The following is a 23,722-nucleotide window of genomic DNA, read 5'->3' as shown; positions in this document are numbered from 1 at the left end:
GGATGATGCTTTGTTTAGGCTCAATGCAGTGAAGAATAGTGTGTGTGTGTGTGTGTGTGTGTGTGTACCTGTGCACTGAAGGTAATGGCCTCCGCCTGCTGGTCACTCATGTCGGCTAGTGTGTTTGTTGGCTCTTTCTCACACGGGTCGTGCAAACCTGGACCGCCTGGGGAGGTCAGAAGATCACACACACACAAACTTAATGAGGACACATCATAGACGGATAGATTATGCATTAAACTTAAAACCAGGTCTTAGCGCTGAAAAAGCCCTTTAAAGTTGTAGGGCTCAGACAAAATTCCTCACAATAAATACATGTACATACACACACTACGTTTTTGTCATTTTAACTGAAACTTTCATGTCGACTGCTTTGTTCATTTAAGGAAACAAAACTGAAACTAAGTACAGAAAGCACTCAGGATGTGAAAACCTCAGCCAAGGCCAAACACACTGATGTACATGACACTAAATCAGCGTTCCTGAATCCATATCTCTGCGTCACTAACAGAATGTAATGATTTCTTCATTATTCTACAACCTACTGTGCATCCCCAGGCAAATCCATCAATATTTTTTAGTCTTTACTTTTAAAGTTGTCCAAAATGTCACAGAGTCGGTGACATCTGGACATGAATGAATGAGAATCTGCACTCAAACACATGCGTGCAAGAGGTGGAGGTAATGAAATAACTAAGTTAGAAGTCAGAATTCTGAATCGACTAATTACAAATTGTAACATAATAAATAAATAACTCAGTTAATGGAGACATATTTTGAATAAAAGTGTTTTTCCAGTGCCATTAGTAGGATGCTCTGTTAATGAATACCTTTTTAAAAGCATCTCCGAAATGTGGAGATGTCTGCTCATTTGCCCAAATTGAGCGTGTTTCTCAGTGTTGCTCATCAGCTGAGCTCAGAATTTGTATTAAAACACACACACACACGCTCACTCTCTTCCTGGGCTCTTTTCAGCTGCATATTCATTCATACATAGAGCATGGCTCTGTACCTGGTAGCACTATGCCTGAGGCCAGACACTCCATGACTCTGCGCAGGGCTTCTCCGGCCCCAAGAGGTCTGTTGCAGGTGGCGATTGCCTTCTCACAGATGAGCTCTAAGGGCTGCAAGAACACACACACACACACATACAGCACAGATGAACATGTAACCTGTATATAGCTTCCGCTTTATGCAATAATGTGATGTACTTTATTTCTATAGCCCTTTACAACACAGTGCTTTACAGTTAACAATTAAAAACTCACAAGAAAAAACAAGTTTTAAGGCCCAGGCCAATGATAACCCAAATCTCTTCCAGAGTCTGGGGGCTGCAAATGAAAAGGCCTGGTCACCCCACTGTTGTTTGGATGACTGCAAATCTCTGCCGTGCTTGCGAACAGTTAACATTTCTGTTAAATAGGCCGGGGCGAGGCCATTAAGGGCTTTAAAAACAAACATTAAAAGTTTGAAAATCAATTTTCAAAACTCACAGGTAGTCAGTGGAGAGAATAAAGTATCTGGGCAATGTGAATAAAATGCAATACACTCTACATTTTAGCATAATTATCTATCCACAGTATATCTATGCAATCCTATACACCATTTACACTATACATAAGCATTATTGTATATAGTTTTTGTAAAATTATTTATATTTCACGGTATTAACCCTTACAGAACGCAGAGCATTTTGGCTGCTTTTTTTCCATTAGTATGTTTAAACATACAGAGGCTATAAGAATGTGCAAAATAGAATGTCTTGTATCCTTTTTTATGCAAAACCTATGGACAATCTGATGAAAAAAATTGGATTGGATTTGGAAATTCGGAAACACGTCACAGTTCAAAGTTCACTTGGCTCGTTGACTTCTGCACAATTATTGATCCTTTGTATCACTACAAAAATGTGATTTAAAATTAATCATAACTTTGACTCAACAACACATAAGATGACCAAAAAAATAAAATAATAATAATTAAAGCCTAAATATGTGACCTATAACACACCCCAGGATGTTCATATAATGCTTTGTGGTAACACTTTAGATTGGGGAACACATATTCACCATTAACGGTGCCTACTAACACATATAGTAACATACTAGCATAACCTTATTCTATCTCTATTACGACATGAATGAAGGTTTTTCTTACATAAGGTGTTAATACATGTTTAATATTTACTAATAAGGGGCTAGTATGCTACTTGTGTATGTGCATGTTAGTAATCACCTAGTTAATGGTGAATGTGTGTTCACTAATCTAAAGTGTTACCAGAGTTGTGTATTATTCCCATGGACATTTACCATGGATGCACCTGCGACACTAAGGCTTAATGAATGTTTACTGTACATTACCTTTATTTTTTACTATATGTGCAGATTTCAAACATAACATTTTATGTTATTGTCGAGTGATGGAAACATTCTGAAAATATCCTAATATCACAATGACGACAACAAAAACACTTTCTTTCCATTTCACACTCATCCAATTAGCACAAACAGGTAGTTACGCAGCAACACTCACCCATCCTTTGAGAGGTTCCCAGACGGGGTGTCTGTTGCACATGTCTCTAAGTATCCTGAGAACAATGACGCAGGACTTGAGCCCATTCACTCTTGCCTGAGAAAGAGCAAGGGACGGAGAGAAAGGGATGGAGAGTGAGGTGAAGAAGGAAGTTAAATGGAAAGAAAAAGCAAGACTGAGCACGGGGAAAAAAATGGCGTTTGTGCAAATGTATATACATAAACAGCATAAAATAACAACCCCCCCGATGAAGACGCTGTATCTGCCTCAAACTTCCTATGATCCCCACACAGAGAGAGAGAATGTTCTGATTTGTGTTTTTGAAGTGCTAAATGTTGACATTTGTCTCTTGTCTTCATGTAATCTACAATGTTTTAGTGTGATAAGTGAGTTGGGAGACAGATGGGGAAGGGTATGGGGGGGGTAATCAAAAGGGGGAAGCACTGACATACTGTACAGAGCAGGCAGGTTCATGTAATAGCAAAAAAGGAAAAAAAAAAAAAACAAGTATCAACCATTGCTTTTGTAGCCTAACGACACCTTTGTGTAAGTTTGTGTATGGTTTTGGCAGTCGTTGTTCACAACGTTGTGACAGTAATTTAAATCATTCAATTGTAATGCTGCTCATTAAAATGTTTGCTAATAATGATAATACTGATAATAATAATGATGATAATAATGTGTGCTTGCATCTGTTTCTTGATTAGTCTACACTGAGTGGGCAAAATAAAGCGCCACCGCTTTTTAGCTGACAGCTGAATCATCAGGCTACAATAAGCATCGGGCAGGAAGACAGGAAGTGAGTGGGTGCCGACCTGGAACCACTTGGCGTGTCGCAGCGCTGCCAGGGCCAACAGACATCTGTGTCTATCCAGCACCTCCCCCTCCTCCTCCTCCTCAGCCTCCACTCTCTGCGCAGCAGCAGCACCCAACACTGCCACAAAACAATAACAACCCAGTACAGAGAACGTGAAACACACACACGTCACGTCACTGAGTGTGTGTGTGTGTTTGAGTTTTTTTTTTTTTTTTTTTTTTTTACGTGTGTGTGAGGATGTGTGCAGGCACGCGTGGTGGAGCAGGCGCGTGAGTGCACACACGCACACACACACATGCATGAATACTTAGGTACATACAAGGTGCCTTTCATGCCATAAAGTTGTATGTCTCCTTGTTGCATGGTGGCTCGCTCCCCCGCAGTCCACCGATCAGTGATGGATGCTCCCATACTGTCGTATTTTAGCACGGATGATTAAGTATGACGTGTGTCAAATAGCACAGGTCAGCACAGGTTTTTACGCTCAAATTCAGATTAAGAGCTGGAGAGTCAAGTCACAAGTCTAAGAGTTACTCTGGTCTGGTTTGTTCAGTTTTGTTCAATTTATTTATTAAAAACACTAACAAGTACAACTAAACTTAAAGGTCCAGTGTGTAAAAAGTACTCACATCCAATGGAGAGAGTGCAGATTGTAACAAATAGAGAATCCTCTGATCACTCATTTTTTATTCATTATACACTACCATTCAAAAGTTTGGGGTCACTTGGAAATGTCCTTATTTTTTTAAGGAAAAACACTTTTTTTTCAATTAATATAACATTAAATTAATCATAAATACACTCTATACATTGTTAATGTGGTAAACGACTATTCTAGATGCAAACAGTGTATAGAGGCCCATTTCCAGCAACCATCTCTCCAGTGTTCTAATGGTACATTGTGTTTGCTAATCATGTTAGAAGGCTATTGGATGATTAGAAAATTACAAAATTATTATTTGGAATAAAAATCATTATTTCTAATCTTATCAATGTCTTGACTATATTTTCTATTCATATTGCAACTCTTTTGATGAATAAAAGTGTGACTTTTAATGGAAAAAGTGTATAGTTGACCCCAAACATTTGAACATGTGTGTAGATTGCATATGCCATTTCTGCTAAAAAAAAACTCCTAAATGTTACACACTGGACCTTTAATTGATACTAAATGATGCTCTACATTAAGATTCTACATTATTTACAAGCCACCTACACGCAGCGATTCTAATTTATTTATTTATGTACCCGCCACATATGAAATTAAACTGCTAATAAGGTTTGGCAGCACACTGTGTTATCGTTTGTGTGGACAAACAAAGTCTTTCCATCACATCCAGATTGTTGGCAAACCGTTTGAGGAGTCCTTTAAGGTAAAAAGGTTTAAATCTTCAGTCGAATTTCAGGTCTTTAACTCAGTTAAGTTAAGACTAAAGTCATTATGTTTGTGACTTGAATCTAACTCCAACACTTTCTGGCCGTTTGAACATCCATCGGTCACTGAAGGGGCGAGAGCGAGTGGGGTCACAAGAGAAGACACAACTTTGTGGGATGGAGAGCCCAACCCCCCCCCCACAGACGTACACCACACAAATACCAAAGGAGTGTTTGATTTGCTCTGAAGTGGGCAATGTTCAAAAGCCCAGTCTGAGGTAAATCAATCTCTCCTTTATGTATTTAAAGAGGATTGTATTTATTTTGATCCAGCCTGCGACGGCAGGCTAGGAGTCAAAATAAGAGTTTGTTTGTTGTTGTTGTTTCTTTTAAGGTGCACTTGATTTCACGGTGAGAAAAAGGGTGCAGAGAGGAGGCTGTCTGGGCAAACACAGAATCAAGCGCTCCTCAAAGGAGAAGTGAATAGGAAAAAAAAAAAATCTATGATAGTGTGGATCCAGTCTGAGACAAACGCAACACAGGAGGAATCAAGGCAGGGTTTAGTCAAAGCATCGTGGTTGGTAAAAGAGGAGCATTCTTCTTCTTTTTCAAATCTAAAGCATTCGATTCATGTCGCCCAACACTGTGAGAATCGGCACAAAGCTTACATGATATGCAAGGCGAGCTGAATCAGATGAAGCTGTGTATGAATTGAGTGTGGTTACATGAGGCTTGAGAAAGAAAAAAAAATAGAGTTTATTAAGTGTGGGAGTGGAATAAAACAAACTAAAGAGCCCTCTGTGGCCTCTGTGAAAAAACATAAACTAAGCAGACATATTCCTCATCATCACCCTCCTGTAAAGAGAGAAACTTTCCCTCAAGATGTAATAGGTGGAAATGTCAAAAACATCTATTCACACTCGCATCCACGCTGTGACACTTGTCTGGCTTGTTTTAGCAGCAGCGCAGCTCTGCCTCGTGTGGAGGTGTTTGTGTCTGTGTGATGAAAGTGTATATCGGGATCTCAGCTACATGTGGATTAAAAACTTTTTTATCAGTATCTACCTCTGCTTTAAGGGATTATTTTGCCTCCTTCAGTCACTCACTCACTCACTCACTCACTCACTCATCTTCTACCGCTTTATCCTCCCCATGAGGTTCACAAGAGGGTCAATGGTGCCAATCCCAGCTGTCATAGGGTGAAAGGCGGGGTCACACCCTGCACAGGTTGCCATTCCATCACAGGGCCACATCGAGACAAACAACCATCCAATCTCACACTCACCTTATTTGCCTAATCCCTAAATCTGTGTGTTTTTGCACTGCGAGAAGAAATCCCACGCATACACGTGGAGAATCCTTCACCCTCATTTAAGAAATAAAAGAAATCCCTGCTGTGTAAATGCATGAACGCAACCTCAACTTTAAATTAGACACAGACTAGTTATTCAATTTTCTGTGAAATGTGTGTGTATGTGACACACTGAAAGCAAGCCCTATTTTAAATCAATATAAATATCAATATATAGATTAACTTGAGAAAGCCAGGAGGGATTATCGATCTGTCATTTAGCATCTACATGCCCAGAGCTGCTTACTGAAACACGTGCATGCCATGTTGTTGTGACCAAGATGATCGAACCGAAGAAAATCTTGTCCATAAACCGTGATAAATAACAAATGAACAACTGCATTTTTTAGTAGACATACAATAAAAATCTAAAATAAGCTCAAACCTACAAATGCATTATGAGTAAGTCTTGGTCTAAAGGAAGCTACCGACTCCGCCTGTCCTATTTCCGCTGGCAGGGAGTTCCAGATGTATGAGATATAACCTGATTACAGCAACTGCCCCACACCCCTCAATCTCCACTGATGCCTGATTAAATCTCCTCCAGTTTGACATCTCGTGTGACTGGCATCTTTATCTGTCAAGTACAAAATACAGAATCTGTGTGTGTGTGTGTGTGTGTGTGTGTGTGTGTGTTCATCGAGTGTTGGAGGAGACACAAACGCGAGTGGCCTTCCACCTCCTCCGTGTTGCCGTGGCAGGTGGCGTGATGTACGAGCAGCCTTCACGCTATCGCTCATCTCTCTCTGAGACCCGAGTGTCCAGTCGTAGAGGGGGGGTGGGGGGGCACAGGATGGATGGCCAGCTCGCTACTACTCGGGTTATTGATTCCTCTGGCCTTGCTTTCCCAGCCCCTACCGCCCACAACCAATTATAACCAGTTCCTACCACCCATAAAAACAGTAAGGGGGGGAGAAAAGATTGTTCCACCTGACTCATGTGAGTGTTCATGTGCTTGTTTTGTCAAAAATAAAAACAACAATCAAATATTAAAGTGTTCCTACCTTGCCCGTTCACCTGCTCCTGCTCTTTCTCCTCCTCCTGCATTTGCTCCTTCTCCTCCTCCTGCATTTGCTCCTTCTCCTCCTCCGTCACCTTTTCCACCTCCTCCTCCGTCACCTTCTCCACCTCGTCCTCCATCTCCTTCTCCACCTCTTCCGCCTTCTCTGTCTCCTTCTCCTCCACCTCTCCTCCCTCCAGCCCATTCTCCACCGTCTCTTCCTGCTCCTCTTCCTCCTCCTCCTCTTCCTCCTCCTCCTCCTCCTCGTCCCCGTCTTCCCTCATGGCGGGTGAGGTGAGGGTGATTTTCAGCGTGAGTTTGGGCTCTGTTTTAGTTTGCACCAAGATGGCTGCCTCGGGCACGGAGCTGGTGACCTCGTACTTGTCTTCTGTCAGCTTCTGTCGAGCGCCAAGCAGACACAAGTGGACAGTCAGAGGCCGAGGTCACAGTGTGAGTATAAATGAGGAATAACTAATGCAAAAGTAGAATAAAGTTTAGAAACACAGCTCATATTTTATCAGCAAATAAGATAGGGGGAAAAAAAAAATCACTTTATGTTAAAAAATAATGAGAAATACGTCCGTGCCTGCATTTTCGTCAGCACTCTCTGTAGGTGTCAGTGTGTATGTGTGTGTGTGAGAGTGAGTGAGTGTCAACTTCTGTGCAATGACTTGTTAATGAGGAAACATGACGCTGACGTAGTGACGAGAGAATTAATCACACATGACTCATACATACTGAAACACCTCTCGACAGCGTCTCGCTGCACTGACATTTGCTGTCCCTTGTCGACGCTCGCTCTCTCTTTCGCACACAAAAAAGGAGAGTTGGCGAATTCAAGTCGAAACCTTCACAAAATATGGACGCTTATGAACCATGAGGAGGATTCGGTGATAAAAACCTTTTACCTTTTTCAGTCGGTCAGAATGTGTGTTGTTGATGATCTGACATATAAGCAAACAACTGACGTGTGCAATTTTATAGACTTTATGGGTGTTAGTAATGCAAATGACTGAATGAATGAATGAATGAAAATTGTGCTTCCCAACCTCACTTTCCCCTGAGCCAAGAAATAACTTCATTCATTTTTTTGTTACATGCCTACCAGTGACACTTGGTCCTGTTAACATAACTGTTAGCAAAGATGGCGGACACTGTTTACATTTGGTCCGAGGCTTGAAACTGCAACGCTCACGGTTTTTAGACTATTCCCAGAATGTAAACAGTGTCCGCCATCTTTGCTAGCAGTTATGCTAACAGGACAAAGTATCACTGGTGGGCACGTAAGACATTTTTTAAAATAATTCTCAACTGAGGGGAAACTGAGGTTGGGAAGCACAATTTAAAAAAAAAAAGATTAAATAAAATAAATAAAATAAAATAAAATTCTACTCCTATTCTAGTAATACAAAGCTAAATGCAAGTCAATTGTGTGTCTGCCATCTTTGCTAACAGTTACGCTAACAGAACCAAGTGTCACTGGTGGGCACGTAACAAAAGAAAACAATGAACATAATTCTCAACTCAGGGGAAACTGAGCTTGGGAAGCGCTATTAAAAATAAATAAAACAATTCCATCACCATTCTAGTAATACAAAGCTAAATGCAAATCGGTGAAGTATTCCTTTCATGAAGCAATTGTGTGTCTGCCATCTTTGCTAACAGTTATGCTAACAGGACCAAGTGTGGCTGGTGGGCACGTAACAAAGAAAAGAATAAAGATAATTCTCAACTCAGGGGAAACTGAGCTTGGCAAGCACAATTAAAAATAAATAAATAAATTCTACCCCCATTCTAGTAATACAAAGCTAAATGCGAATCAGTGAAGTATTCCTTTTATGAAGCAATTGTGTGCCCACCATCTTTGCTAACAGTTATGCAAACAGGACCAAGTGCCATTGGTGGGCACGTAACAAAGAAAAGAATAAAGATAATTCTCTCTGCAAGTCAGTGAAGTGTGTGTGTGACTCTCACCTCGATGTGTGTGGGTAAATGTTGACAGACAGTGTCCAGCAGCGTCTGTGTGGGTTTGTCTCTGCACATCAACACCAGCTCCAGGTCCATGTCCCCTTTGATCAGGAGGCCTTTGGCCACGAGGCCGATCCTCATCACGCCACACAACGCGCCGCCACCACCTCCAACACTGGACTCCCTGTTTTTTTTAGGAAGGAAAAATTAACCATCATTCTAATGAATCAAATCACTTGCGATGTCCAAATCGGAAGAAGTTGTCATTTATTCTGTGCGATAACACGATAACTGAAACCATAATATTTCAACGTGCCAAATGAATATTTTAACGCATTCTCAGGTGTAATTAAAAGACGTGAATGACACCGGTTTCAGTTGTCACTGCAAGAAAGGATCCGACAAGGCAATTTAAGACAATAATAAAGTAATGAAGCTTTAATAAAAAGATTCAGACGGATTACTAACCCATTTTTATTTTTTTACCATTTAAATTATTAATATTATGCATTCAATTGCATACACATTAATTCCAGTGCTTACTCCTAACGATTATCAGTTTTTATAAACAATATCAATGATATTTTACTGATGAGTGATCATATGGATACATGCAAGTGAGTTGAAGTGAGCCCGTGGGCACCATATTGGCTGCCTGCGGGCTACCAGGTTGGGGGGGGGAGAAAAGATTGTTGGTGACCCCTGATCCAGAATATAATATTTAATTAAGCTTTATCCTTTACCTGTAACTGTCACTGGATTCCAAAGGATCGCTGCTGGGCTCGACGCCCGGCTCGTCGTCCTCCGTGCTGTCTGCCGGTTTGCTCTCGACGTCCACGCTGCTCCGATCCAGCCAGTCAGAGACGTGTTTGAGGGCGCACTCCACCGTGGACACCAGCGTCTGCACTGCCTCCAGCTCCTGAGAGGACGGGTAGATGGTGGAGTGTTTTGCCATGACATGGCGGTCGTCGTTACTAAAGGAACGGAAGGACCTCTGGAAGGGAAAGGGAAAGGAAAAAAGAGGAATGTGTTAGAAATTACATAGTCGCAGGTGTAGGTGTTGGCAGCAACAAGACCCGGGTTTGTGGACCTGGTCGGAACAAGGGCCTCTCTACGTGGCGTTTGCATGTTCTCCTTGTGTGTTGCGTGGGTTTTCTCCACAGTCCAAAAACATGCAGATATGGGGATTAGTCAAATTGGACACTCTAAATTGACCGTCCTATGATGGACTGCCGACCTGTCCTGGGTGCCACCAACGACCCCCACGCGACCCTCATGTGAAGGACAAAGCAGTAGAAGATGAATGGATGGATGGACTGAACAGGACAAAAATATGGTGTATAAACACCGAAAAAAAAACGCCTTACATTTAATTCCAGCAGCAAAAACAGACTGAGCTTTAATCCATCAAACCCGACTCCCCTGTTGGGGACAAACTTGTCTCTGTGCAATTTGTCAAGACAATGTTCAAGATTAATAAACGTTTTGCAGTAACAAACTATATTTACATCTACACGGCAATACAAAACAGCCCATTCCAAATATTGCTATTATGTTTGCGAGTATTAGAAGTACAAGTATCTCTTGTAGGTTGAAGATACCACCATTAGCAAACTCATTTATTTAGCACTGACCCCGACATGCTCCCATGCACACATTGCAATCAGGAATTCATCAGACCACCGCACTCGCCTCGTCCTCTCCACCTGGACTAATTCAATCACACATTCTGTTCCCTGAAATTCAAATCAGCTCTTTTTCTTTCTTTCTTAGCCTTTTTAATTTGCTGCTATCTTCTCTGTGGGAGGTGTAGGAGGATGGAAACCATGGATCAGGTGGGAGGCAAAGAGAGAGGAGGAGGATCTCATGGAATAGAGAGGAAAAAAAACATAAAAAACAGTCCAAAATCGCTTTATAAATAGGATTGAAGGGTATTCATAAAAAGATATAAAAAATAAATGAATGGAAAGAAAATCATTCAGGAGAGGAGCTCATAAAATTGAGGCTTTTATGACTTACACTGATGGGTCCCTGAGATTGTGTGCATTCATTTTTAAAACACCTTGTAACCCTTTAACATGGTCTTTATACAGCACAGCGTTTCAGTAGGTGCTTGTTTTTGTCTCTTCATGTTGAATGGGGCTGATGGAAAAAAAAAAATAGCACTGCAGATTAATTAAATACTGGACTGTTAAGTATAAACTAATTGGATTTTAATGTAAAACTGATACTGCATGGTTCATAAGTGGTTATACAAATGTTGCAAGCATTCACATTACAGTGCTCATAAAAATCCAAGGGATCCCTTTGGAATAACCTGTGTTTATGTTTTAACCCCCCCCCATGCACAGATCCTAATCTCAGTTACAATTACTGTATGAGCAGATAATCCCAGCTCACTGGATATTAGTCAATGAAACAAATCCATAATATAGTGGTACAATATTATACACTTATAAGACTTCAAGTGTAATTATTCAGTCTTCAATTTCTGCCAAAAAGAAAATGCAATAAAACAATATCACATACAGACCAGATTCAAACTAAAAAGGTAATAGTTGGGGTCCAGTGTGAATAATCTCATGAGAGCAGTTATTATTACTCTCTCAGGTTTGAGCTGCAGCGACTGGAAGAGCAAGTTTTTTTGAGGTCATTGTTGCCAAGAGCGGTTTGACCAGTTATTAAATCCATGGATTCACTGACTTTTTCCACCAGCGCTGTGAAGAGAATGTTTACTGGGTGTGTGTGTGTGTGTGTGTGTGTGTGTGTGTGTGTGTGTGTGTGTGTGTGTGTGTGTGCACTGAGATTAGATTTGTCTGTGTGTTATTTAGCTCTGCAGCAGTTTAGATCACATGACTTTTTTCTTTTATGACCCAATTACTGAAGAAAGACAGGAAGTTCCACAGGGTTCAGATATTTTAGAATGAGAGTGCATTGTTACCGCATAAAAAAAGTATACACAATATAAACAATATGTTATAAAGCAGGGGTGTCAAACTCATTTTCACTGAGGGCCACATCAGCATAATGGTTACCCTCAAAGGGCCAGATGTCACTGTCATGTAAATGTAACTAAATGTCACCAAATATAATGTAAAATAAAGGTAACTACTCTGTGACATATTGATAAATAACTTTCTGTATTTATTACTTATTTCACTCGTCGTATATTGCATATACAACAATACACTGCGATCTAGTGGCAGGATGCCGTCACTTTGCGGGTAACGCGATCGCCATGCATTGTAGGAAATGTAGTTTATGGTCAACGCACGCCTTAAAGCAGCATAGACCTATTTTAACACAGATTTTTCCCGACCAATTAATCACTCGCGGGCCACATAAAATGACGTGGCGGACCACATCTGGCCCCCGGGCCTTGGGTTTGACACATGTGCTATAATGCTTTAGGGCTTTTATAATAAACAACAATATTCCAACAGTTTGTATGACATATCAACCAGAATTTTGAGGTCACTGTAGTTTCGGTCATTTTCAAATTTTCTTCAACAATTTTACTCACTGTCCCGATCACGATTTACTTATTTACAGAATTACTTTTTTAAAGAATAAAGTTGTAGCATTATGAGAACCTCCTTTCAAGCAAAAACTCATAAGCTTTTTTTTTAGTAATATTATGACTTTTTTAATATTACGACTTCAGTCTTGTAATATTATGGCTTTATTCTTGCAATATTACAACTTTTTTCTCTTAATATTTTGACTTTTTAATATAACAACTCTATTCTCAAAAAACTTTTTTGACATTATGACTAAATGAATATTCTAATATTACAACTTTATTGTCATAATCTCACTTTATCCTCAAAAGATATTCTCAAAATGTATTTCCCCTCTTCATTTTGCCTCTAACACTCCGTCTGACTTTCTCCCTTTCAAAGTAAAACTACATTACTTCACTAAAAACAATTAAAAGCGCGAGCTATCGCTGACATCATTGAGCGGTAACCTGAATCTGAAGCAGGAGCTGCATCTGTAATCATTAGAGGGTATCACACTGCGCTGCACGGCCTCGAGTGCATCACCCAGCTCAACATGAGGAGGCTGCTGCACTCAACAAGCTGCAAAGTAGAACCTGCTTATCTCTGAAACACACATTTCCCTTTATTCACTTCACACACACACACACACACACACACACACACACACACACACACACACACACACACACACACACACACACTAGAGGAAGTACACACCGGGCATGATAACCAACACACAGCAGAGAGATGACCTTTTCAGTGTTGTATGGATAGGGTGGTTTCGAGCAGTACTATCAATCTGCTTGAAATTCAAGGACCACCTACACACACACACACACACACACACACACACACACACACACACACACACACACACACACACACACACACCTAATTGAACAGGTGGCGTTGTCTTTCAGCAGAGTGACTGAGATAAAGCCATCAACAGAATTGAGGACAAGCGATGCACAATCACTACAGCTTGCGTCAGTGTGTGTGTGTGTGTGAGTGCGGCGCCAACATTAGGCAACATTAGCCGTCTCGTATGTCTCATCTGCGACTGCACAAACACACAAAGGCGAGTTTATGTAACTTGAAAGTGCAATAATACAGTATATATATATATATATATGTATGAAATCAATGTCTTTATTATATTATCACACCCTGTGTGGATCGTCATTACGTGCATGGCTTGATTTGACATTCTGAGGCGATCGATACTTTTCGGTGCGCGTTGACATTTTGCTTCCAACAGGTCTTTATTAGTGTCGTAAAGCATCTGTCAAAGACATTAAGCCTCCTTATTCCACAGGCATGTGATGTGCAGAAATGTCAAAAGTGGTTTAATGTTGTTGAAGAAGGAAGGAAATACTGAAAAATATCAATTTTTCCCTTATTTGACTTTGGGAATGGTTGTAAACAACAACAAAAAAGCTCATTTTGTGAATGAAAAACCATTCAAAGATGATTGTACTCAATGTGCACGTGTGTGTGTGTTGCTTTGTGAGGACCTAAAATTGTATAAACCATACAGTGAGGACATTGTGGGAAAGTGAGGACATTTTTGCTGCTCCTCACATCTTTATAGGGGGTTTTCACTCATCCCCATTATGCCAGTTAGCTCATAGGGCAGCAGCAAAGTTTCTCCACTTCAATCTGGCCAACTTCTCTATGATCCCCCAGCTTTGATGGTGTGTCTGGAGCTCCTTCTCTATCATTTTAGGCCTCCCTTTCATTCTTTCTTTTAGCCTTCTGATGTCTAGTGTTGATGTTCATTCAGAGGACATGGTCGATCCAGGTCTATTGATTATGTGGTGCATGTCTTTGAGATGGTTTTGGGCCAGAATATATGTAGGATTTTGCACCATATTATTACCGGAGCTCTGTTTTGGTGCTGTATTGGTTTGATTTCCATATATTTCTAAGTCTATAATTAATCATTATCTTTCAGGGTTAAGACCTGGTTAAGGGTTGGGTCCTCAACCATCACAACAGTGAATAGGCTAAGGGGAATACATTACGTCTATAAGGGTTCTCACTTCGAGTGCTGTGCAAACGTGTGTGTGTAGTGTACTTGTGTGGATCTCCTCTGGCACCATGGAGACCAAAACCTGGTCCTTAAGAGGAAGACATTAATTCCTGAGGACCTATTTATGTTGCAGGTTAAAGTGTAAAATGCAGTTAGGTTAAGATTAGAGTTAGATATTAACTGGTTATGGTTAAGATACGGATAAGACTGTCCAAAATAAGAGAAATCAATGTGGTTTCCTGAGGATGAATAGCTGTGCAAACCTCTGTGTGTGTGTGTGTGTGTTGTGAGCGGTGATTAACAGACCAGCCGTTGTGAATTTTATGAGGCATAGCTAATGGGAGCTTCTGCAGTCATAAACCACATTGCGGGGAGAGAGTCTATGTATCTATGTGCGTGTTTGTTGATACTACTCGACCACGAGGGAGTCGCTGTCCAGCTGCTCCGATCACCATGTAAATCAGAGCATTTAGGGAGGACTCGCAGACAGAGGAGTTGACCCTGTTTGACTGACATGTGCACAGATGTGTGACATTAAGACAGCTGACGCGAGACGTTAGCGTGTAGCCATGATAGAAACTGACAGGAGAGTTCAGTTGACACTAATTTGCAAGATTTGATTCAAGATTGCAGCGTGAAAAAATGTATTTCTATGCTTTATAACATTGTCCTGGTTTGAACTTTTTGCTGAAAGCTCCGATTACTTTTTTGTGTGATATTATGACTATTTTAATATTACGACATCATTCTCGTAATATTATGATTTTATTGGCGTAATATAACAACTTTATTCTCGCAATATTCTGACTTTTTCCTCCTAATATTCCAACGTTTATTCTCGTAATGCTCTGACTTTTTCTCATAATATACTGACTTTATTCACGTAATATTCTGACTTTATTCACGTAATATTCTGACTTTATTCTCTTAATATTCCAACTTTTTCTCATAATATTCTGACTTTTTTCTTGTAATAGTGCGACTTTATTCACGTAATATTCCAACTTGTTTCTTATAATATCCCAACTTTATTTTTGTAATATTCCGACTTTTTTCTCATTTTTTTCCTCATAAAATTCAGATTTTTTCTCTTAATATAATGACTATTTTAATATTACAACCTAAGCCTCGTAATATTACAACTTTTTTTCTTGTAATATAACTATTTTAATATTATAACTTAATTCACGTAATATTCCAACATTGTCCTGAATTGAACTTTTTGCTGAAAATAACTTTAGATTGTTGCAAACTGCTGCTGCATTTGTGAATAAATCCAGGTTCAGGTGAGATGAAGCCGTTTTTATTTGGACACATACATCTGTAAACGTTAATTTCAAGTCCCTCTACGTATCCTAAATATCCTGATTGTTGTTATCAATACTGTTGCAATCCCTGAGAAGCTAATAAATGTATCTTCACACACACACAGACACACACTCACACACAAAACCTCACACTCAATCTGTCAGACAACACCACAGTCGCCCTTGACTCTGCCCCGACCTTCACACAGTGGAGGTCAGTCATATATTATGCACAGCGCAGCGGTTTATGCGTGAGAGCGAGAGAGCAAAGAATAAATCATAAGTGATGGTTACAAACCACAAGGGATCTCACACCAGATGCCCAGAACCACCACCCTTAACTGTCACCGACATAAATTAAACAATGTCTAATTTAAGCACGCTTGACCTCACATTGGTCCTCAAGTGTAGACGTTAATAACGCTGCTGTGTCTCCACTTTTTACTCATGATTCTGATTTTATTTGAGTAGAAAAACACCTCAAAACTACCTTAACTACCAAGAAAACTGAAGCAGACATGCAGGTAATTGTAAAATCCGAGCTGCCTGCGAGCCACTGACTCACACCATGCATTTATCTGTGTGTGTGTGTGTGTGTGTTTACACATTCATATGCCATTGTTGCACAGTGCTCTTAGACCACACACACACTCACACACTTACCAATTACATTCCATTTCACGGTCCAGTGAGGCAAACAGGCTGGCAGGTCCGTGTTACATAACCACATTACACAGCATTTACAACTCACTGTGCACTAAACTTACGTTCACACACACACACACACACACACACACACACACAGAGAGAGAGAGAGAAGAACAACAAACGATTCAAAACACACACTGACACATCTCCACACTACAATCGAAAACTACATCGTCTCTTCTCTCACAGACACATTACTTCCATCACTTCTATCCATCATCCTCCATCTTGTTCTTATTGCTCTGCAGCAGCAAAACCATTTCCCCTCACAAGGTGTTAGGTGTTATGCGTGGACATGTGCTGGACTGTCAGCGGCCACTACATCACTTGAGATGCTGCAGAATCCATTGACTTTCCTCTCAGCTCAGCTGATGCCTCTCTCATCTTCCCCCTCTCTTCCTCATCCTCCTCCTGCCTCGCCCTCTTCTCTCTCTCTGTGACCATCTGTTATAAATTTACATGACCCCCAAGTCAAGGACAAGACTCACCGGAAACAATATCAGCTGTGAGTGGAAGGACACGTTTGCACCTGTGTGTCTTTGCAGAAAGTTTAATGGAAAACCAAACAAACTACAACAACAACAACCTAAGCCTCAAAATGTTTGTCTGGACTTTTTTATTTTATTTTTGGGCTTATTTTAACCATAAAAGTGCCAGAAATTATCCTGTGAGTAAGAGTTTTTGGACATTTTTCCCGAATAACTTTCAATATCTGGCAATAATTTACAATTTTCTGTATGTTAAAATAGTGTATTAACAATTTAAAATGAAGAAAAACAGTAAACAAACGTTTTATTTATAATAAAAAAACACTGTTATTGTACATGCACATCAAGCAATAAATTGTTTACGTAAAAGGATTTTTCCTTTCCTTGATCAAACTGAGATTTTATGCTAACCATTGTTTTAGCTTGTTACTGGTAATTAAACCTCAATCACAAGGTGTGCACTTGGTAAATTGCGGTGGGAATAACACACAACTCCATATATGGACATCCTGTGGGTGTGTGTGTTCAGGCTTTAGAAAATGTCTTCTCATGTGTTGTTAAGTCAAAGTTATGAATCATTTTATATCGCATTTTTAGTAGTGATAGGTGGATAGGTAGGATAGCAATATTTATGTAGAAGTCATAAAATTAGACTGTTTTTTGTTGTTGTTAACAAAAAGTGAACTTTGAACTGTGACGTATTGCCCAATTTTGAGTACTTTTTCCTCAGGTGTGTTTATATAGTTTGTGAAAATGTAGGCAATATTGCACATTCTTATAGCCTCTTCTCGTATATACTGTAAGTTTTAACATAATGGGAAAAAATGCAGACAAAATGCTCTGTTTCTGAGAGTTAAAGCAATCTAACATCTGATTAAGACAAAGTGATTTTTCTTAAAATTTGATTCTTGCCACTTAAAACTTGCCACGGTTATTTTTCTTTTAAGGCAAAAACTAAGAAGAATTATCCCGGTAATAAGACTTATTTTAATTTCTTGAAAATCAGTTTTTGCAATGAGAGATGATGCAGAAAGCAGCAACAAAGTTACAAGGGCAATGGAGGTGGGAAACCTGCAGGAGATTTTAACAACTAAATAAATAAATAATGGTAACACTTTGGATTAGGGAACACATATTCACCATTAACTAGGTGCTTACTAACATACATGAGAAGCACACTAGCCCTTTATCAGTAATCATTAAGCACGTATTAACATCTTATTTGACCTCTATTATGACATGAATTAAGATTTTTTCCTACATAAGGTGTTAATATGTGCTTAATATTTACTAATAAAGGGCTAGTATGCTATATGTTAGTAAGCACCTAGTTAATGGTGAATATGTGTAATCTAAAGTGTTACCTAAATCATGTATATAAATGTTATTAGCCAGCACTGACAAAGATAAGCAGACCACATCATCATGTGAAGTGATTCTTAAACACAGAAAAACAAAAACAAATCACCAGTGATATATATATATGAAAAAAAAGTCAAGACCGTTTTAAAAGCAGTGGGCTGAGCGAATGTCACACATCTTTAGCCCAAAATGAAACCGAGAAGAGCTCAAAGGGGAAAAAGGGGAACATTTAAAAAACACCCAAGCTGTGAGTGATGGGACAAACAACACGACAACAAAACAAGAAAAGAAAAAACAGCAACTCAGTGCCTTCTCTGTAACATCCAGCAGCAGCAGCCGAGGAGGGGGGAGGTGGAGGGTGGGGAAGGTGGGGAAGGTGGGGGGGGATTTCATTAAAAAATCATCCTGTGATTTATCTGCACTCTGCTTGGCAGGAGCAAGTCGCTGCAATTTGCCGTCCCCTTTTATTTGTGCCCTCTGTCTGTCACTCTGTCTGTGTGTCTGTGACTTATACACTCTGAGAAATAAGGATTCCAAAAGTGTCGTTCTACAAGGGTTGAGGTTCTACCTGGAACCATTTGCTTCTGAAAAACCCTTTCCTTTCCTGAAGAAGTGTTTTTCAAGGGTTCTTGGTCACACTAATGGTTCCAGTAAGAACCATTTTGATCCAAAGAACCCTTTAAAACCCCTACCTGGAGCCAAAAAGGGTTCTCATATGAGGACAAGCCGAAGAACCTTATCTGGTTCTACTGAGCACTTTTATTTCTAAGAGTGTACAGTCAGTCACTTTTGCAGGAAAACAACAAGCAGGTCATCTGTGTCAAGGACTTTTCTCAACTATATATATATATATATAGGTGATAAAACCACAGAATAACAAAATAATAGATTAGGTTGTCTTGTGTCAGCAGAAATGACATTTATTTAAAGTCTGCCATCATCTATCAGACCTTTAAATCAGCAGTACAGTACGATGAGGTGTTCATTTCTCCCTTTTTGTTGTCAGTTCCCACAGGTAATTGCAGAGTAAGCACTCATCATTTCCACACTTCTCTCTGGAGTAAAATCACTCCACCACTACGACGACTACTATTACTACTGCTCTCCTTTCCTGGTCAACCATGCGACAAGCACAGTCGGCCGCAGAGGAAACAGCAGCGGTTTTTAGTACTTCGCTGCTTTTATGGTCTCTTTTATCCTAATTTTTTAAATCGTCTTTATCAAACTGTGTGCTTTTAGCGTCGCTGCCGATACTTAAAGCCGGAGAGTGTGAACTTTTAAACTGTCTGTTTTATTCAAACCAATGTAGAATAAGATTTAGCCGATGCGCTGCACATGACTGTGTTTGTGTTTTACTCTCATTTTGCCCGGTGATATTTGATGTCAAGACAAACGGAGGCAACAGCAAAATTGTGCTAGTTAAGTGACGGATGCCCATTTCCGCCAGAAAAAAAAGATGTAAAACTTAGCCTTGATAATAAAATATCCTCAAAAGTCAAAATTTATGTTATAAAAAGTCAAATTTAGGAGATAAAAAGTCATAATTATGAGATACATTCATAATTATATGATTAAAAAGTCAAATTTATGAGATAAAAAGTCGAAATTATGAGATGAAAAGTCATAATTATGAGATGAAAAGTCATAATTATGAGATAAATTCAGAATTATGGGATAAAAAGTCGAAATGATGAGATAAAAAGTCGAAATTATGACTACAACACCTTACTTTGAGGATATTTTTATTATCAAGGCAAAGTTTTACATCTTTTTTTCTTTCTGGCGAAAATAGGCTTCCATAAAAAGGAGTGTGGACTGAAAACACAAAGACGCACCCACACAAAGTTGTAAAACCTGACTCTTCAGCAGTGTGTGATGCCTCTGTATACGCACACAACACTCCCTCAGTCAGCGCTGTTAGTTTTGCTTGACAGAGCCTGTTTGTTTCTTTTGACTAGAACCAAACAGAGAGAATAATAATACTAAATCAAAAAAATGCTGCTAATTTCCCCTTAATTCTTCTTCCCTTAAATTTATCAAACAATGGTGGTTAATATGTTAATTGTGTTTAAAACCATCTTTATTTAATACATTGTGAGTGTGTCTCAAAAAAGTTTATTATTCATAATAAACAGCTAAATATAATTTCACCGTGAAACACAGTACACCGCAAGAATGGCTGTTTTTTTTATCTGTGTCCTTTGCTCGCAGTAATTTGTCACAGCGGTTTTAAAGGTTTTATTGCCCGTCCATAGAATATTATGACCGCACTGCTAAAAGCTGATAAAATGACATTCCTCCGAGTCTAGACTTTCAATCGTGCGAGTGAGTGCCAGTCTATGAAACGTAATAACAACCTCATTTCATAATGAAACGCGTGTTGCCTTTTAAAAAAAAACAAAAAAACAACAAAAAAAACCCAGTGATTTAGTTACATCTTCTTCTAAAACAGGAAGAAGAGGAAGTGAAACCGAAGCCAGTGACACATAAGTGCATGAAGATGTAAACAAATACTGTGGGCATGTGTATTCATTAAAGGCAGGAAGCTCGGGAAGAAAGTCGATGAAGGGGCTGTTTACGCGGTTTGTGCAGTGACACGCTCGCCAAGGTCACTCCACAGTGTTTTGCTGCATCACCATAACTGAAGACTACACACACACACACAGAGGAGTGTGCACTTGTCTCATTATCTTGGTTATTTATGAGCTACACTGTGTATCCTCTTCTGCAACGTCCAACATCAGCACCTTCAGCAAAATCTTATTTTCCTTCAATCATTCACTTCACCTTTCCTTTCCTTTCCTTTCCTTTCCTTTCCTTTCCTTTCCTTTCCTTTCCTTTCCTTTGCCCCCTTCGGTCCTCCCTCCTCCACTGCGAACCTGCTCCTCCTTCCTCGTGTTCTAGTTTTTAATAATTCATCTTCTCTCCTGCTTACTCCCTCTTGGGGAAAGGCTCCCACTGTCATGGGCCAAGACCATTAATCAATCCGTTGTCTTTCTCTCTCTCTCTCTTCCTTTCAGCTCCTCACCTCTGTTTTCTCCTCCAAATTTCCACTCTCTCTAATGCCTTCCGTATCCTTTTTTTTTTTTTTTTTTTTTTTGGTAAATCATTTATGCTTTAACAATCTTATCTGGCCCTACTTGTCATTCTCTCTCCCTCCGCTGCTCTCTGATCTTTGGAGCCATTTTTCTGTGCTCCTCCAAAACAGTAGTGAGCCTTCTTTGTGCTGTTAGGCCTAAACTGTGCACAATGAAAATACAACAAGAATTCAGGTAGGATGTTCCAGAATAAAATGTCTTTCAAACAGGAAGAACAAACATGTAACACACCTACTGAATGACGGACGGTAATCAAACTATCATCGGCATCATCACATCATCAATTTAAAACAGCGCTGACCCAGGTTTCATACTTTGTTAATGTAGTAATACATCTTTAAATTCTACGTTTTAAGTAGAATACAGAGTCGTTCTAATCTTGACCCCTTAACACCTAAGCCTCAACGTGTCCTGCTTATTTTAACCATAAATGTGCCAGGAAAAATGTCCTCAGAATAAGTGATTTTTTTTACCATTATTTACAATGTACAGCATGTTAAAAATAGTGTGTTAACAATTTAAAATGAACAATGAGTTTTGTCTCACTGTGAAAAAACAGGCCAAAAAAAAGAAGAAACTATGTACAGGCATTTTTTCCAACTCCCTCCTCTCTGGCGACAAAGATGCTGATTCGCCGGCTTCTTGCAAAAGCGCGAGTTAAATTTACCGTAATAACCACGTTGGTTTTCATGTGCAACGTTTCAGCTTTCTGAAACCACTGGATTTTTTTTCCCGATAGCACAAACCATTGTGTAATTACGCTAATTCATCGCCGATATACACGCTGTGTTAAAGGGTTAGTGGGGCGCCATCTGGAATTGGTCCATCAAACTGTACAATTATCATGGAAACCTAAAAGAAACGCTCTAGCTTCCATGTCTTACTTCTTCTGTTTTTTTTCCTCCATCTCCTTTGATGACGTTGACTTCTCATTGCCTCACGTCTGCTCCACAAAATGCACAGCAACGCTGTACATTCTCCCCTCTACCTCACGCTTATGTCACACTTTGTTGTCATGTCTCTACAGCTAGAGTTATCACACTGCAGCTGTTCCCTTACTCTACAGCAGATCCATGTACACATCATCACACACACATGCGGCACCTATACAAACACACAGAGAGTGGAGAGTGGAGAGTGTATTACCATGCCTGCAGGAGCAGTCGTCGCGCGTCTCCTTCCTCTCTGACGCCCGCTTTCTGGAGTTGCCGGGCGTGTGCGGTTGCGGGTGCAGAAAGCAAGGCTACCGGTCAGGATGTTGCTGTGCCGCTGTTGACCCTCTTCATGTGCTCTTCTGTCGCTCTAGCCGCCACTCCTCGATAGGTTGTTCTTCTGAGAGACGGAGAGACACAGAGTGGACGGACGAAAGGTTAATTAGTGCCTTAACAAGCACAGGAGGAGGAAGTGACCACAAGGGAGTTATTTCAAGAAGTGGAGTGAAGTTGGGAAGAAAGGACAGGATCATAATCATCAACAGTGCCAACCCTGTCACACTAAACCATCTGAGCACCGTAGACCATTCAAAAGTAGCGGCGTGAATGGAAGTCTATGGAGAAAATGAGCCTTAATGGACTCAATCGCTGTAGTTCCAGCTCTTTTCAATAGAACATGAGGCCAATTCAGTAAATTATGTCTCCCGTTTAGAGGAGAATAGATGATGAAGCAAGGTCAACATGGTCAAAAATTGTTTTTCCACTTGACATCCATTTTAGCACTCAGCTCGCTCTCTGTGAGTGTCTCTCACACACACACACAGCAGGGGTGCTGTTCCTGTCCTTTAGTACGAGATCTGAAAGAATGGCACATCATGTAGAGACAGACATGTGGACACGTACACACACACACACACATATACACAGACCTTCATTCATTTTTCATCAGCTGGCGAGAGTCTGAGGGAGGGGCGTGTGATACAAACATCCACTTGTTTTCATACACTGGGTTAACCAACCTCAGACCACTCACTCACTCACACACACACACACGTTTGCTTCTTAGGACACTGCAACAGCTTAAACAGATTGTGTTATCACAAACCTTAACCATAACCAGTTAATCCACGATTAGTTAACCCTCTTATGACCATCATATTATTCAGGCCACCGTGGATTTATTTGGATTTTATGGCTGTCGGATTGTGAGTTTTTTCACTTTTGATATCTGGCAGTTATTCAACCGTTTA

General features: G+C 40.0%; 1 protein-coding gene across 1 annotated transcript in view; it reads right to left on the bottom strand.

The window, feature by feature from the left end:
- Positions 1-23,722, bottom strand: part of strbp (spermatid perinuclear RNA binding protein) — a 56,675-nt gene that overhangs the window by 12,301 nt on the left and 20,652 nt on the right. Inside the window, exons 2-9 of the mRNA XM_083902674.1 lie at positions 22,687-22,872; positions 9,786-10,036; positions 9,049-9,226; positions 7,079-7,472; positions 3,348-3,466; positions 2,533-2,628; positions 1,013-1,124; positions 69-166 (exon numbers count right to left, since the gene is read on the bottom strand). Coding sequence (XP_083758800.1) covers positions 69-166; positions 1,013-1,124; positions 2,533-2,628; positions 3,348-3,466; positions 7,079-7,472; positions 9,049-9,226; positions 9,786-10,036; positions 22,687-22,689 — 1,251 coding nt within the window. The 5' untranslated portion in view covers positions 22,690-22,872. The remainder of the gene's footprint in view (positions 1-68; positions 167-1,012; positions 1,125-2,532; positions 2,629-3,347; positions 3,467-7,078; positions 7,473-9,048; positions 9,227-9,785; positions 10,037-22,686; positions 22,873-23,722) is intronic.

Source organism: Microchirus variegatus (genome assembly GCF_963457635.1).
Source record: "Microchirus variegatus genome assembly, chromosome: 16".
In the NCBI taxonomy this organism is placed as follows: Eukaryota; Metazoa; Chordata; class Actinopteri; order Pleuronectiformes; family Soleidae; genus Microchirus; species Microchirus variegatus.
Note: the sequence above shows the minus strand (reverse complement) of the source record. Positions and strands in the feature narration are given on the sequence as shown.